The sequence below is a fragment of the Thrips palmi genome, unplaced genomic scaffold, assembly GCF_012932325.1.
Source record: "Thrips palmi isolate BJ-2018 unplaced genomic scaffold, TpBJ-2018v1 HiC_scaffold_11, whole genome shotgun sequence".
Classification (NCBI taxonomy): Eukaryota; Metazoa; Arthropoda; class Insecta; order Thysanoptera; family Thripidae; genus Thrips; species Thrips palmi.
In genome coordinates, this window is record NW_023144622.1 from 1,747,622 (window position 1) to 1,764,731 (window position 17,110).

A 17,110-nucleotide genomic window follows, 5' to 3' on the forward strand; every position below is an offset into this window, starting at 1 on the left:
AAAAATAAATTTCTCATGAAAGTTAGCCTTGCTGCACTACTGGAAGAACAGAAGATCGAAACCGAATGTGAATAAGGTCCGTCTGCCTCCCACAGTCGCGAAGGGAGAAGGAAGGGAGAGAAGTTGGTCCCGTCAGCTGTGCGCCTCATCGGCGTTGGCTTTTTACCATGGCGATGGGAAAAGGATTTCGGGTTTTAGAAAAATCAAATCCTCCGAACCCGTACAGTGTTTTGTTGGAGCAAAGAAACAAGGAGGACACGTTGCTGTTCGAATCCCAGGCTGTGGCTGTCCTATGTGCGTATCTGTTTTCTCGTAGCTGTCAGTGGGGGGTGTTACTTTGACAGAAACCTTATTTGACACTTCACTCATCGTTATTGAATTGTCTTGCTTTTGTAACGCGACTTCTCAGTATCTTGTTCGCCTCTTTACCCTGTGTCACGTCTCCTTAGTTCCAAATTTGACGTTCAGACACAGATGTCCTCTGTTTTGAAGGTTAGATTTTTCTTTTGCTGTAACAGCTTAAATTACAACTTGTATCTTCTGTTATTTCAGCTCCACAAGAGACCGAATCAGTCAAAAGGCAATATTCTAAACTACTTGATGCTTATGGTTGTCTTGGAGTTCTTCAGCTCAATGCAGGTAATTGGTGTTCATTCAAGTCCAATACAGAAACAACCTGCTGTAGATGTCTTCATATATTTTATGTGCACCATTTGTGCTTTTCAGGGGAAACAACTGTACTGTACCTTGTTATGGTAACGGGCTGTGTTTCTGTTGGAAAAGTTTCGGACTCTGATGTGTTTCGAATCACTCAAACACATTTTGTGTCATTGAGAAACCAAGCTCAGGATGAAGAGAGAATATCTGAGGTATTTTTCTCAAAAAACAGTTATCCTGAAATAGTTCTTCCCATTGCAATGTTTTCATTTTATTCCTTGTTTTTTAGGTACGCAAACTATTAAATTCTGGCACATTCTACTTTTCTTGGACTTCATCAGGCGAGCCCTTGGACCTTACATTATGTGCCCAACGTAGAACTAAATCATCTGAAACTGACAACAGATTCTTTTGGTGAGTTTATCATTCCAGAATTCTGAAATTTGATTTGATAAATTTGAACTTCTATAAAAGTTTATTTGGACTCCTTCAGGAATCGGATGTTACACATTCATCTTCTAAGATTTAGTGTCAGTTGCTCGGACTGGCTCTTGAAAGCCATGTGTGGCAGTGTAGAAATACGAACTGTCTATGTTGGAAGTAAAAAAGCTCAAGCCATGATAATATCCAGGTTGAGCTGTGAAAGAGCAGGAACAAGGTGAGTTTCTGTTGTCTTGTTGTAGTTCCCTATGTTGGCGTTAATAAAAATGTATACATGTGGTAGAATCTTCATTATTTTCTGTACTCTTGACTTTAACCTTTGGTTTCAGATTTAACGTTCGTGGAAGTAATGATGATGGTCATGTTGCAAACTTTGTTGAAACAGAGCAAGCCATATATTTAGATTCTGAAGTAACATCATTTGTTCAAACCCGTGGATCTGTTCCTCTATTCTGGGAGCAACCAGGTGTACAAGTCAGTATCATTTTTCCATGTGTGTACTTTGTTTCAATAGAGTTAACGAATTTATAAAATTCTTTCTCTTTCCTAGGTTGGTTCTCACAAAGTAAAAATGTCTCGTGGTTATGAGGTGTCTGCTCCTGTGTTTGATAGACATCTTTCTCTTATCAAGGAAAGATATGGTCATCAGGTTATAGTAAATTTATTGGGTACTAGCCTTGTAGGGAGTAAGGAGGGTGAAGCCACCCTAAGTCAACTGTTTCAGGTAGACCGTTATTTCATCAGAACTATTTGGTGCTTATGTTTTTTAAAGTGACTTCATATTAACTTTTGTTTTTCTAGGCTCACCATAAATTATCCCAGCATAAGGACGTGCCACATATAGTATTTGATTACCACCAGGAATGTAGGGGAGGCAACACTAAAAATTTAGCCCGGTTGAAAGCAAAAGTTGAGAAATGTCTGAAGGCATTTTCTGTCTTCTATGGGAAGGAGAATGAAATATTGAGGTAAGATCAGGGTGATAAAAAAAGAAATGTTCAATCTATGTGATGTGTGTGATCAAATCTTATTGTGTGTGTTATATTTGTGTAGTGAGCAGAATGGAACTGTGAGAACAAATTGCCTGGACTGTTTGGATCGTACCAACTGTGTGCAGACCTTTTTCGGGCTTGAGGTAATTTTTTACTCTAACATGAAGGGTTTGGAATGTGGGAGAATGTACTTATGATAATATTTTTAATTTTTTTCCCCATTATAGACTTTATCCAAACAGTTGGAACTTTTGAACCTAATGGTGAAACAGACTATGGTCTCTCGATTTGAAGAAGTGTTCAGACAGATGTGGATCAATAATGGTAATGAAATAAGCAAAATATATGCTGGGACAGGCGCCATTCAAGGAGGTTCCAAGGTAAGCAAGAATGCTATTCAGAATGTTATGGCTATAAATAACTCTTATCTGCAGAAAGTTTCAATCTTTAATTTGCCATTTTTCACAGCTTATGGATGGAGCTCGCTCAGCTGCACGAACTATTCAAAATAATTTACTCGATAACAGCAAACAGGAAGCTATTGACATCCTCCTTCTGGGATCAACCTTGAGTAGTGAGCTTGCAGACAGAGCAAGGATTCTCCTTCCTTCAAACATGTTGCATGGTAAATTCAGTTCCTATTCTCTCAATATGACATTCTTATGTTTTGTCTTGATGTTCCCTAACTTATGTGACTCTCTTTCAGCACCTACAAGTGTTTTGAGAGAGATGTGCAAGCGCTTCTCTGAATACGTACTTCCTGCCAATGCCCGTATTGGGGTTGGAACTTACAATGTGAACGGAGGCAAACACTTCCGAAGTGTTGTGTACAAAGATGTCTCTCTAGCAGACTGGCTTCTAGACGCTCCACGTCTTGCAAAGTCAAACTGTATGTATTTTCTAAATGTTTTAATGTATTGCCTTTCGTTTTAAGAATCTTGTCTTTGAAAACTTTCGATTTTGATTGATAATACTATGTGCTGTTTTTCTTTTTGTCCTAGCTCTTGTTGATGTTTCCAATCCTCCTAATGAAGAATCTCCAGTGGATATTTATGCTATAGGGTTTGAAGAAATTGTTGATTTGAATGCGAGTAATATCATGGCAGCTAGGTATGGTCCAGTCTGTATTTTACAAAATTATATAATTTCTTTGATGTTTGCAATTGGCTTTGATTTTCTTACCTCTTTTTTTACAGTTCTGAAAATGCCAAGTTGTGGGCAACTGAACTTCAAAAAGTTCTCTCTCGTGATCGAGATTACGTGCCAGTGACTTATGTTCAATTAGTGGGTGTCTGTTTGTACCTTTTTGTTCGCAAAGAACATGCCCCATTCATTAGAGATGTGGCTATTGATTCAGTCAAAACGGGTCTGGGTGGGGCCACTGGTAAGTATCGATTCATTTCATCAAATAAATCTGGGTTTAAGATTTTCATTTAACTAAGTTGTAATCTTTATTTAGGAAACAAGGGTGCATGTGCCATAAGATTAGTCTTCTATAGCACATCTATTTGCTTTGTATGTGCACATTTTGCTGCTGGCCAATCGCAAGTCAGTGAACGTAATGCTGACTACGCTGAAATAACAAGGAAAGTTACATTCCCTATGGTGAGTAAGCTGTTCAATCGAAGCCTTCACATACATATTGTCTTTGTGCCATCTCTTAATTGGTAACATTTTTTCAGGGGAGAACATTAAATTCTCATGATTATGTATTTTGGTGTGGAGATTTCAACTACCGTGTGGACATGGACAAGGATGAAATAAAAGAACATGTTAAGCGTGGAGAGTTGGAACCTATTCTTCAGTGTGACCAATTGAGGGTATGATCTCTAATAGTTACAGTTAGTTTCTTCTAATTGCCAAATATCATATGTAATACTAAAATATTCTTTTCTTTTGTAGGTTCAACAAGAGCAAGGAAATGTCTTCAAAAACTTTATTGAAGGTGAAATTACTTTCCCTCCAACTTACAAATATGACCTCTTCTCTGAAGACTTTGACACGAGTGAAAAGTGCCGGGCCCCAGCTTGGACTGATCGAGTCTTGTGGAAGAGACGCAAGCAGCAGCCAGAAACAGGTAAAGACCTGTCAACTTTTGATGTGGAGTGTCAAGTGAAGGGTGAAATGCTCATCTATTTCTCATTTTCATATTGAAGAAGCTTGTGGGCCTGACTGGAACCCCGGCAGACTGGTGCATTACGGCCGTGCCGAGTTGAAGCAGAGTGACCACCGTCCTGTAATAGCAATAGTTGACATAGACATTTACCGGGTTGATGATGAGCGTCGTAAACAAGTCTTCATGGAAGTTATCCAAGATCTGGGACCGCCAGATGCTACAGTTGTCGTTCAGGTACATTTACTCTTCAACTTAAAAATGTTTGTCTGAGTAATGTTGAGCTGTCCATTTTTAATGACAAAGGTTAATTTTCCAGGCTGTTGATCCAAATGCCAGTGATGATGGCAACATTTTTGATGATGAGTTTATGACCGCTCTACTCCAAGAGCTGGCCCAAATTGGTGAAGTAATCCTGGTGCGCTTTGTTGAGGACACAATGTGGGTCACTTTCCGGGACGGCCAGTGTGCTCTGGCTGCTGTTAAAAAGGGAACCATGAAGGTAGGATTGGCAATATCACAACTTTTAGGAATGCACCATCGTTTGCCAATGCTTTTCATACCTGGTTTTCTTTTTATTACAGTTGATGGGCCACTCACTTCAGTTCTCTCTGAAGACGGCCAATTGGAGAGCACAGACAGAGAAAGAGATTGCCCTTTGCAGCAATAATACGACTGCCCTTTGCGAATACTCAGCTCTTAGTGGTTGGGATATTGATGCAGAATCTCCTGATGAAATGGACCGTAAGTTTGCACCCTACATTTTTCTATTTTCCTCAAATGCATGGAAACTTGTCGTGGGATGCACCCTACCGTATTGTTACTCAATTTAAGTTTTCTAATCAATACGATTTTTGACCACCAGCTGTACTGATTCGTGAGGGTTCACTTGGAGGATGGAGTCCTGGGGATGAGGACGACGCACCTGCCATGCCTCGTGGTGGACCGCCCCCTCCGAGACCTGCTCCCCCCTCAAGGCCCCCGCCCCCCGGCAGCTCTCCTGCACAGCCCAGGAAGCAGCCTCCCAAGGTCAGTACCAAAGTCGACGTTGAACCAGCCTCAAAGTGGGGCCCAGATTGACATGGCCGTGTTGTTTTTCAGGCTGGTGTCATCAGCTTGGCGGGCAACAAGCCCCCGGAGAGGCCCCCGCCGGCGCAGTCCGCCCCCGCCCCGTCTTCCGCCCCATCCCCCGCCCCTCCCGCCCCGACGTCGAGACCGTCCCCTCCAGGGCCCGCCCCCGCACCGCCCCAGCAGTCGTTCCGCGAGCCCAGCGTCGACCTCAAGGACGCGTCGGCGACGTACAGCAGCGTGGACGACGGCAACGCCATCTACGAGGAGATCCAGGACGACCCGGCGTGCCCCAGCGGGCCGCCGCCGCCACCGCCCCGCTTCGACTCGACGGACTTGGAGGACGGGACGGCCTTCCCCCCGCCCCTGCCGCAGCGCGCGGGCGGAGTGCAGGGCGGAGCGCAGGGCGCCCCCGTGCCGGTCATCCCCAGCAGGCCGGGCGCGGGGCCGCCGCCCATCCCCAACCGGCCCATGGCGCCGCCGATCCCCGCGCGCTCCAACGGACCCCCGCCCATCCCCGCCCGGCAAGGCGGAGCACCCTCGGGGCCGACCCCTCCGGCCACCCCGAAGCGGTCTCCCTGAGCATGAACACTGCGAACATCGTGGCGCCGAGCTACCGGCTGCCTGGCCTTATCGAAGGCGGGTGCCACTCTCGTGCAGGCTATTTAAAGTCATTGTTTTGAGTGAGGCCTCTTCATCGAGTAGAGGTGAAATCAGTTATTGCTCTGTTTGTAGATTAGCTGAGCATTATTCTAAACGTATTTTCTCTAGTTTCCCTGTTGACTATGAGCGCCACCATCTCCTGTAATTTTGCTAGAAGAACAAACCACTGTACTGTACTTTGAACATTCCTACACAGAATTGGTAGTGCTTTGATGTAACATTACTGCCTTCAACTAATGCAGCTCCCATACATGACTCCTAAGTCAATTCCAGGACTTTTACTTTAAAATATGGATCAATCAACCCGTTGTTGTTATGTAGATTTCTATGAATCCTTTTTTTTTTGGCTATTTTTAAAATAATTTGTGATAGTGAAGATATTTGTTTGTCTTAGAGACGCCTCTTGATCTTATTGATCCAGCATGTTATCACTTTATATTTTATTTTTACTTTGGATGTTTGAAGTTATGAAAAAACGTTACAAATTAGTTGTCCTACTTGAAAATGACACCTACCGAAGATACTCTCCTGAGAATGAGTTACATTTGATCTTGATATATGTCAAATTTGGCTCTTCTTGATTTGTTTCCTTTTTTATTTGTGATTTCTCAATCTCTTACCTGTTAAGCCATTGTTAGAAAATCTGATTGCAGTAGTTTTCTTCTTTGTTTCTATTTTGAGTTCAATGTTTTACATGTTACTTATGAATATTTTACATTGTTTTTTATTGTAGTTGTTGTTTTAGTTAAAATTTAATTCTTTTTCAGAATTATGTTATGGAACAAAGTGATTGCTCCAGATTCTTTTGTGGATTGAAAAGTACTTTATTACCATATCAGCTGCTTATGTCGTTCCACCAAAACGATCAACATGACATGTATGAAAATAGATTTATGATCATGGTATTATAAATGTTATCAGGAAACTTCTTGCTCCTTGCAGACCAAGCTCTATTTTAATTCATTATTATACGGAAATGTAAATGCTTTGTAATTTCTCTCTTCATGGTCTTTAAGAGCATGGTGTTTAGCAAAGCAGCCAGCCATTGAGAATAGTACTTGATATCTGCTTTATATGTTTTAAGTCCACATTGATTGGGCTATGGTCCAAGTTTTGTTCCTGTTTTTGATGTCTGGTATCAAAATGTTTTGTAGCATTGAGATTATTTTTTGGGAAGAAAGTATGTGCCTTTAGTGTCTCTCTTATTCCTTATTAAAATTTTAGAAAAATACTAGATTATGATTTAAAAATTCAAAAATAAGCTCTTGATGTTTTGTCACTTTGTTGCGGTGGTCACTGTGTGTGACTAAATGAATAGAAGCAAATGCCCAATAGCTGTGGATATTCAGTGCGAGGAGGCTTGGTGGTGTTTGTTTTCTATTTACTCTAGTTACACCCTTTGGTCCAATTTAAAGTTTATAAACCTCCTGGTTGTGTGGATGTACTAGATGCATGCCTCTTTTTGAATAGCCATGGTACTTGTCTGAAGAATCAAGGGGAAGCTAGAATCAATCTAAAATCAAGCTTTCTTGTATTTGCTGCTTCTTGGTATATATGAGGTGATAGGCAAAAGAACTATTTCTTAGCTGAATTTGAAATTTTATGCATGTCCCTATTTTTTGTGCAAGTTTGGTCTGTATCATTGAATTCACCATTGAATATAAGGGGCACATGTTGTGAATGCAATCTGTGGTAACCGAAAAGTATTTGTTTTGTTGTTATACATTCCCCAAGGATAGGTTTTAGTTACTTGTTAAAATGTCTCATGACAGTAATGTATTCAAAACAGTGGCCTACTTCCACCTTATTTGTGTAGGTCAAGACAAATAAATATTATACAAATATATTTATTTAGAGAAAGAGATATATATTATTTTGTCATGCTCTTTATGTATTATGTGGCTATTCTCAAGTTGTGCCACCTGAGGGGCTATTGCTTTGCATTACAAATGTGAAATGTTTTAAGATGTGTATGTCACAATGTAATTAATTTCACCCTGTTGCTCTTTATTGTACCTAGGCTGGGTCAACTTTTTCTTGTTTAATCTGAACCTGTGCAACTAATTTTGTGTGAAAGAAATTTAAGATTATTAGTGTTAGGACGGTTTCATTGGTGTACTACACATTTGTCGTGCTTTATTCATTTTGTTGTAACCTTACCTCAATGAGGATAAATTCTATGAGTAATTTGCCAATCAGTATTTCACCGACTTTCTAGGACACATTGATCTCCTTGCTTTTAGTGATATAGGTAACAGTCCTCCGAATCTTGTGTGTCACTTTATGAATTTAAAGAAACTGTTATTGCGTACAATCTAGCCTATGGACTTAATTAGCTGAAAATATCCAACTTGTATCAAAGCTACTGTATTTAAATGGCGTCTGAAGGTTGAAGAATTACATGCTTGAGTTCCATGTTTGAAGTTGTGGTGTTCTGTGAAAACCATGGCTTCAATGGTGCTAATTATTCTGCTCATGGAACATGGGGGATGAATTTTGTGTTGTCAGTTAGATTGATACTCATACTGTCTTGTTCAATGCATTGTAAATGTGTATTTTATTAGTTCACTGATGTTCTGACAAAGTAATGTGAAACCAATTAGAGGTATCTTCGCCGCGCTCCCTAGTGTTTTGTGCAAGGGATTGGATTCATCTTACTTTTTCAGGCCTTCAGTGAATAGCAATTCCTCACTTGGGCTGTAATCTAGTAGTGTCATGAAAACGCGGTAGATGTGAATTATGCTAGTTTGTATCTATTAATTATCTGTGATTTTGTTTGGCGTGTACCTGTGAAGGCATGGGCACTGTAGGGGCTACGGACACTTATCCTAATACAGCTGAATGTACTCATAATTAATGCTAGAAGTAGGGGACGTGTACTTTTCATTGTCTCCTTGTTACCAAAGCTTTGCAAAATGCTTAAATTAAACATGTACTGTTGTATGAAATGTGTATAGAAGAGTATCAATTAAATGCAAATGTCATTAACTCTCGTGTTTGGTGTTTTTCCTTTTCCCTTTGCCGGGTTGCTTGCGCCGCGCTGTACAGCGACGTCGCTACGTGTGAGAAACTACTCACCACCAATTTGAAAGCGCCCAATTTTGAAGCAACTTTTTTTCGACCTTCGCTTTGCTCTGAGGGTATTAATTAGAGTGGGCACTGCAGTGGCACTTGCCGGGGACGATACGGGCTGACGCCGGGGGAGGTCGAGGGGAGGGGGAGGGGAGGGGGAGGCGCCGCGTTGCGTGGGTGCCCGTGGCGCCCGAGGCGCCAGAGGCACTGTTTTCGTTTAGCGGGTCGCTATCATTCAGAGGAGATCGCCGACTTGTTATATGCAAGTGGAGAGGGGGAGGGAGAGAGACAGAGAGAGGGGTGCTCAGGAGGCGTGACCGCATGTGTCGCGGAAATAAAGGGGTGCTTCGCCGGTGCCTCGTGAGGGGAGTGAGAGAGAGAGAGAGATAAGCCGTGGCGGAGAACAGATTGTCTGTCTCCTCGGCCTTCCCGGCCTTCCCTCCCCGGGACTGCCGCGCCGGGACTTCCCCGCCGTGCTCGCGCTGTCTCTCTCGCACCAACACGGGACGCCCCATGAGTGCGAGAGAGACAGCGCGACGAAAACGACTCTCGGAATCAGTCTGAACGACCTAACTCGGGGGGTCCGACCGTCACACCGTCACGTTCGTCACGCCTGACGAGCGACTCAGAAGAACGGTTTGTCACTCTGTCCCTCTCACACCCTTACGGAGAGCCCTATGAGTGCGACAGAGACAGAGCGACTGGTGCCTCGCGTCACCGCGGTGTTGAGGCCGCCGACCAAGTGATCCGACGGCGACGGTACGTCGGGGACGCTACGTTGCACAGTGGGCCAGAAGTCCGGTGGAGGCGGCCAAGACTCCAGACGCGTTTTGAGCTCCAGAGTCGCTAAATGGGACTCGAACGTGTGACCCCACCAATGGATTCCTCGTTCGGAGAGCAATCCATTGGTGGGGTCACACGTTCGGTCCGAGTCCTATTTAGCGACTCTGGAGCTTAAAACGCGTCTAGAGATTCGGCCGCCTCCACCGGTCTTCTGGCCCACTGTGGGCCGCGGACCAAGTGATCCGTCGGGGACGGTACGTCGGGGACGACAACGTAATGACAGAGTCAAGGGCCGCGGCCAGTAATGAGACCAAGGAGCGGCGCGGCGGCACGTCAAAGATGACGCGATGACGCCGACGATGAGAATGACTGAATGACTGGAGGGATGAGGACGAGGCCGCCGAGTCTGTCTCTCTCGCACTCATGGGGCGTCCCGCATGGGTGCGAGAGAGACGGAGCGACGAAAACGACTCTCGGAATCAGTCTGCAGGTCACGGCGGATGGCGGGGCGGGCGAAGCCGAACGCAAAGCAAGTACCTCGGCGCGCCGCGGCGGGGGAGGGGTGGCCGCATATTTTAGAACGGGACACACACACACACACACACACACACACACACACACACACACACACACACACATCGATATCAGGCACGTACGTGAGCACGACTCACCCAGAACCGTGGTGCTAGGTGCACATTAATACCCGTTTAAGTGACGGACGATGGACGCGATGCGAAGGTATTTTTGAAAGAAAGTGCCACGGCCACTGTAAAGGGCGCAATCACGGCGCGTGCAGTCCAGTCCCTTTGCTGAGTCGGGGGCGAAGGGTCGGGGGCGAAGGAGCGGGGGAGTGTGCGAGAAGGAGAAAGAGAGACATCCCCTTTGGTCTCCTCCCCGCCACTCGACGCACGATGGCTCGGCGGCACTGTTCATCAAACGGAGAAAGGAGAGGAGATCCGCGGCATATTTTTGTCTGGAGCGGAAACACTGGAAATGCACTCGAACGCGGTCGCTTCTCCGCGGCACGGCGGCACGGCGGCACGGCGCACACCCGCAGTGCTTTCGTCGCTCCGTCTCTCTCGCACCCCCGCGGGCCCCTCGAGTGCGAGAGAGACGGCGTGCGGCGGAGGGCACGCGGCACGCGTCGTGCGGCGTCTTTGAAGTCGCGCACAGCCGCGCACTCGGGGCCACTCCGTGACGACCCCCCGCGGGGCCACGCGAGGCCAGCGGCTCGTCGCGCTGTCTCGCTCCGTCTCTCTCGCACCCCTACGGGCCTGCCGGCCGCCCCGTGAGTGCGAGAGAGACGGAGGCAGCCTCGCGGTGGAGCGGAAGGCACGGCACGCACCGCGACGTGCGTGTGTGCCCCGCGCCCCCGCGCCGCCAAGGAGGCCGGCGTCGAGGCCGAGGGCCGCCAAAGACCGCCAAAGGCCGTCGGATCCACCAGAGTCACCAGAGCAGCGGATTAATTATTTATATTTATGCATCAATTACGCGCTTGTTTGTGGTCCGCGTCGTCCAGAGCGGCTCCGTGCCGTTCCAACGAGGACGGCCTAACTACGAATCAGCGCTGGAGCAGAGCAGAGGCTGCCGATGACGACGACGACGACGAGCACCCGCGCCGAGAGTTTTCTCGAGTTTTCTAATCGAGTTGGAGGCCAGCCGGAGAGCAGCGCAAAGTCCAAGGGTAGTTCGGCCTGCCAGCAGCCGGATTCCGATTCCGAGGGTCGTTTTCGTCGCTCTGTCTCTCTCGCACCTGTACGGCACGCCCCATGAGTGCGACAGAGACAGCGACGAAGACGTTTCTCGGAATGAGGCTGCCGGTTCCCGGATCCGCGGCAGGCAGTCGGTCTGAATGCTGAATTGCTGAAGGCTGAATGGCGCCGGCGGGATGAAAGCCAAGCCACTGGAAGCTGAAGCACGCCGAGGCAGTCGTAGACTGATTCCGAGAGTCGTCGCTCTGTCTCTCTCGCACTCATGGGGCGTCCCCTTTAGGTGCGAAAGAGACAGAGCGACGAAAACGACTCTCGGAATCAGTCTGCTGGCGAAGGCAGCTGGAGCTGGAACCGACGCGGCTGGAAGCAGCGCGCTGCCGCCGTGCCGCCGCGGCGGGCGGACTGGGGCAAGCGGCAAGCGTTTCCGTTTACATTCCGAAATTGGTTTGCCTGACTCGAGGAGATGCCGCTCCGGCTCCGCCATGGCTCCGCGCTTCGTAATACCCCAGTGTCTGTCTGCCCTGCCTGCCCTCCGCGGCCGCCGAGCGCGCCGACAGCAAATGCAGCCCCGCGCCGCGATAGATAGGCCGGCGAGGGAGAGGGAGCGAGACAGACGGAGCGAGCGGGGGCGGCGCGGGGGCGGGCGGGGGCGCGCGGGGCGGCGGGGGGGCGGGGGGCGGCGGGGGCGCGGGGGCGGCGCGGGCGGCCCGCGGCCCGGCGGCCCGCGAGGCCACCCTATCCTATCCCGTGTGTGTGTCTGCGGCTTAGAGCGAGACCTGGATCCCATCCCGGATCGGCAGGCAGGGCAGGCCGGAGACCGGAAAGAGTGTGGAGTGAAGAGTGAAGGCACGCAGAAGTGACCCAGGCCCGGAGGTCGTCGGGGTGCCTTGTGTTGGTTGACTCCGAAGAGTCACCTCGCCGCTCTGTCTGGCACCCCAAGAGTGCGAGAGAGACAGGGCGACGAAAACGACTCTCAGCCTGGCGGTCCTTTTCCCGGGGCCGCGGCGTTGTGCCCGGTGGCGTCTGGCGTCGCGGCTCTGCCATCCATTTCGCCATTTTTGCAGCGCGGGGCCGCGGCCGGGCCGGTGGGGTTGCTGGCGAGAGGGCGGGGCAGCAGGGTGGTGGCCCCAGGCACGGCGGGGCGTGGCGGGGCGCGTGGCGGGGCGCGGTGGGGCGCGGCAAGGCGTCGATACGGCACTCAGCGGGCCCCGTGGCGTGGCGTAGCGGGGCACGGCCATGGCACGGCGTAGCGGGGCGTCTGTTGCAGCCATTGCCGCCCGGTGCCACGCCCCACCATAGACATCCAGAGCCCCGCCGCGCGCCGCCACGCCCCGCCTCCATGGCGCCCTTCTGCCCTGGCCCTCGCCGCCCTCGGCGCCCTCGGCCACAACGCCCTCGTGGTGCTTGGTCCTTGGTCTCTGCACTGCCTCCTCACAGCGCGCTCAATCGGCCTGCAGACAGAACCCTTTCTGTATTTCCCGTGAAAGCAAAAGGGCTGTTGGAACAGTCGTGGTTCGTCTGTCTGCGCTGTGTTCGTCTGTCAGACGGGTGGCACCCCCACTAGCAAGACGACACGAAGGTAGTGTTTGGTGCAGTAACGCCGAGGACCGCTGCCTGGAATTCTGGAAATCTGGAACCCTGGAACCCTAGAGCCCTGGAACCCTGCAACCCTGGAAATCTAAAACCCTGAAACTCTGGAAATCTGAAACCCTGCAAACTCTGGAAATCTCAAACCCTGGCACCCTGGAACCCCTGCCGAACCCTGCAACCGTGCGTGGAACCCTGGATCCCTGGAAACCTGCAAAACTGGAACCGTGCAACCCTGTCACTCAGGGCGTGGCAGCGTGGCAGCCGCGCGGCTCAATGAAGGACAGGTTAATTAAAGCGACTGCCTCGCACTCTGTCCGCTAGCCTTTCTCTCTCTGTCTGTCTGTCTGTCTGTCTGTCCGCCCGCCTGTTCGCCCGCTCCCCCGGTCCTCACCGGCTGCACGCGTCCACGTCCCCGGCATTAATTTATTATTAATCCTTTCCTTCTGATCCCACGAGCCCGTCGGGCAGTGGCGCGTCGGCCTGCCGGACTAGCCGGACCAGTGGGGCGGAAAATATAATCCGCGTTTCGAGAGGCTGTTTGGCTGTTTGGCTGTGCCGCCGCGCGGCTGCAGACTGATTCCGAGAGTCATTTCAGTCGCTCTGTCTCTCTCGCGCTCAAGGGGCGGCCCGTGCGAGAGAGACAGAGCGACGAAGACGACTCTCGGAATCAGTCTACTGTGCCGCTGCGCGGCTGTTCGGGGCTGGCGCGGCGCGCGCGGCGACTGCGAGGGGGCAGTAATGCACCCGAAAGGTGCGCAAGATAAGGGAGGATGGAACAGTACATTAACCGGTGTAAAGTAGGTGAAAAGTAGGCCGATGTCTAAAATTGTGATCAGGGCGCTGCCTTTAGGTGACCGATATGTCCAAAACGCTTTTTGACATTCCCTCTCCCTGAGCGCGAGGGTAGTCTTTGATTTTCTGCGTCGGGTATTCCCAATTTTTTTTTCAATTTGGCTTTTTTTTTCTTGGCTTTGAACTAGTATAAAAGTTCACGACGGAGGATAAAAAAAATACCAAAACCTCAAGGAAAGTAAAAACGCGGCCTAACCGCACGACCGTAGACGCTCGGCTCACTGCCGCCCTCTTTGTAACTGACTTGCTCGCACACAAGTCTATCATCGTGTTTGACGTGCAAGGGGTTTAGCCACGCCCTGTCAGAGCGTGCCGCTGGCCGGCGGGGCAGCGGGCTGATTCCGTGGGTCGCTTTCGTCGCCCTGTCTCTCTCGCACGCATGGGGCGTGCCCTATGGGCGCGAGAGAGACAGGGCGGAGCGGGGATTGAGGGCTGGGTGCGGGATTAGCAGTGTAGCGGAGGACAGAGCGACCGCATAACGTTGTAATCCCTGTATGCCCTTGTCCTTCCGGTTGACAGCAGCGGCAGAGTCGATCCGTCGCTCTGTCTCTCTCGCACCCATGCGGGGCGCGCCATGAGTGCGAGAGAGACAGAGCGACGAAGCGGCCTCCTCGGAATCAGTCTGCAGTTGCACATCGCTGCTGCGATTCACACGCGCCTCGCCGCCTCGCCGCGTGGCTTTTCGGGGAACGGAACGGGGTCTTTCTTCGAGGAGCCTCGCGCCTCGCCGCCAATCAAAAAACGCCGCCAGGCTGCAGCCCGAGAGTCGTAGTCGTCGCTCTGTCTCTCTCGCACCTAGACGCAACGCCCCATGAGTGCGAGAGAGACAGAGCGACGAAAACGACTCTCGGAATCAGTCTGCCCGCAGCCGCCACCGCCTTTTTTAACACCGGGCGTGTCGTTCCGTTTCTGCGAAACTTGCATTCTCTCCGGGCCTCGAGTCGCAAAGCCGACACTGTGCCGATCATCGGATAACTCCAGCGGGGGAGGGGGAGACTGCCGCAATCGCCGACCAACCACCACTGTACTACTTCGCCACTGTTCCCTATTTCTTTCTTATATTCATTTTTTCGCGAGCTATGCTACCAGTTTGAATTCATCTGGAATTTCAAAGAGACAAGTTGGTAGATCACAGGGCGGAAATGGAGAATTTAGTCCAGATTCAGCTGATTTGACTGCACTGCATCGTCCAACCCACACAACTCACAGCTGTACATCCCACGCACATCGATCGACAAATACAGTGAACTCGGCCCGAAATGGAGAGTTTTTCTCCGCACGCGGTAGAGGTTGGATTGGAGTGCTATTCTCAGCCATTCTTAAAAGGCAGGAAGCTGCGGCTATAAAAGTGCACCGACGCGTTTAGGGCTCTTCTCCTCCCGGGCATCAGGCATCAGGCCCACCTTGTCCTCGTGGAGGATTTGGTCGCCAATTTGTTTGTGGAAGTGCACGGGGCTGGCGGGGCGGGGCTGGCCGCGCTGGCCTTGGGGCTGGCATTGGGTCGCATTGCTTCGCATTGCTTATTTGCCCCCCAATGGATGCAGAAGCAAAAAGCACGCCTCAAGGACCTGGAGACCGATTCCGAGAGTCGTATTCGTCGCTCTGTCTCTCTCGCGCTCATAGGGCTTGCTGTATAAGTGCGAGAGAGACAGAGCGACGAGAACGACTCTCGGAATCGGTCTGCCGGACGGCCTGGACAGCGCGCTCCAGCTCCTGCTTCTCGAAGGGCCGCTGGAGCATGGTCAGTTGATGGGGCCCGGGGCCCCGCGCGTCGCTCTCTCTCGCACTCGTGGGGCGTCCCGGCGAGCAGCGAGAGAGACAGCGCGATGGGGCCGCAGTTCGGAATCGGGTCGCAGTGCCGCAGGTTGGGCCCCGAGGACTAGACACACTCAGGTGACCGCCGGGGCGTCGCCTGAAGCTTTGTGTCCTGCGTGGCTCTGGCTCGGGGCTTGAATGGGCGCCCTGCTGCTCCGTCCGTCTCTCTCTCTCTCTCTCTCTCTCTCTCTCTCTCTCTCTCTCTCTCTCTCTCTCTCTCTCTCTCTCCCTCTGCCGGCCGCCGGCCATGCTCCGTCTCCCTCGCGCCCTCGCGACCCAGTGGCCGCGGGCTGGGCCTTTGGGCTCCGGGCCGCTTTGTTACACAAACATTGCTCCACAGGGACCTCATCAAACAGACACCCATCATCGTCCTCCATGGAAAAACAAACTTCGGGCCTTCGGGGCTGCTGCCGTGCCCTCGTCTCCTACTTTTTTGAGAAAATGGCGTTTTAAAAGTGTGAGTGGTCTGTGGCTGAAGTTGTTCAATGGTGATCTTATCTTGACTTTTGCCATTGAATGTGAAGAGAAAAGCATATGAAATGATGATAGGAATCAACTTCAGAAGTAATAAAAATATTTTCTCAGGTTTTTCTGTAATCAGTGTGCAAAGTTTGATGAAAATTGGATTTTATATATGTAGTGACCCATATATTCGTTTCCTTTGCCTTCTTGTTTAATTTTGTAATGTTCTTTTAACTGGAGGGCAAACCCCTTACTTGAAGCTCTCAGACATGGATGAGAAGCACTTAGATTAAAATTCAAAGACAGCCGATGGAATGTCAAGTCAATATTGGCTACATGACACTGGCTGGTCCACCCACCAACTGTGACTGAACAGGCTGTATAACAAGTGGCGTTACTGAATCATTATTTAGAGTTGAATGCATAATTATTTGAAAACGGGCATTTGCGTGTCCATCCCTGAAAAAAAATGTGGCAGGAAAGGGTGTTGAACCAGTGTCACCTGGAAATGACTATGATGTAAACAGCTCCGAATGAATTAAATGACAGGGGGGGAATAGCAGAAATTCAAGGGAGGCTCCTCTACAACGTCGAGATGCCAGAGGGGTGACTTCTTTCAGCCCTTAGCCGTGTTGCATCACTTATGCCGGTCGCCACAGGAAAGGCCTTCGCCCCTTTTCGCCGCGTTTCAAACCACGTAGCTTATTTTTGTACTTACGGCGGCAGGAGTGGCTCCGGCTCCTCCTTTGCCCTCTTGTTTTTCCTTTCTCTCGGCATTCTGGTACGGAGTACTATTTATGGGCTTTATCAAGTTAAGGATTCTGACCTATTCTGACTCTGTCTGACTCTGACTCAAAGCCCTATTACAACAGTGCTCGTGTGTCGCATCA

General features: G+C 49.9%; 1 protein-coding gene across 1 annotated transcript; it reads left to right on the top strand.

Annotated features, from left to right (window-relative positions):
* Window positions 1–96: 96 nt before the first annotated feature.
* Window positions 97–8,922, top strand: LOC117639670 (synaptojanin-1). Its single transcript, XM_034375544.1, has 22 exons — window positions 97–294; window positions 553–639; window positions 727–869; window positions 947–1,071; window positions 1,151–1,315; window positions 1,428–1,572; window positions 1,649–1,822; window positions 1,900–2,066; window positions 2,152–2,233; window positions 2,318–2,470; window positions 2,559–2,715; window positions 2,797–2,979; window positions 3,092–3,200; window positions 3,287–3,474; window positions 3,550–3,695; window positions 3,773–3,910; window positions 3,993–4,167; window positions 4,247–4,440; window positions 4,523–4,705; window positions 4,788–4,947; window positions 5,069–5,232; window positions 5,305–8,922. Exons 1-22 carry the CDS (start codon window positions 168–170, stop codon window positions 5,851–5,853), a joined length of 3,714 nt encoding a protein of 1,237 aa, XP_034231435.1. The 5' UTR covers window positions 97–167; the 3' UTR covers window positions 5,854–8,922.
* The last annotated feature ends 8,188 nt before the right edge of the window (window positions 8,923–17,110 follow it).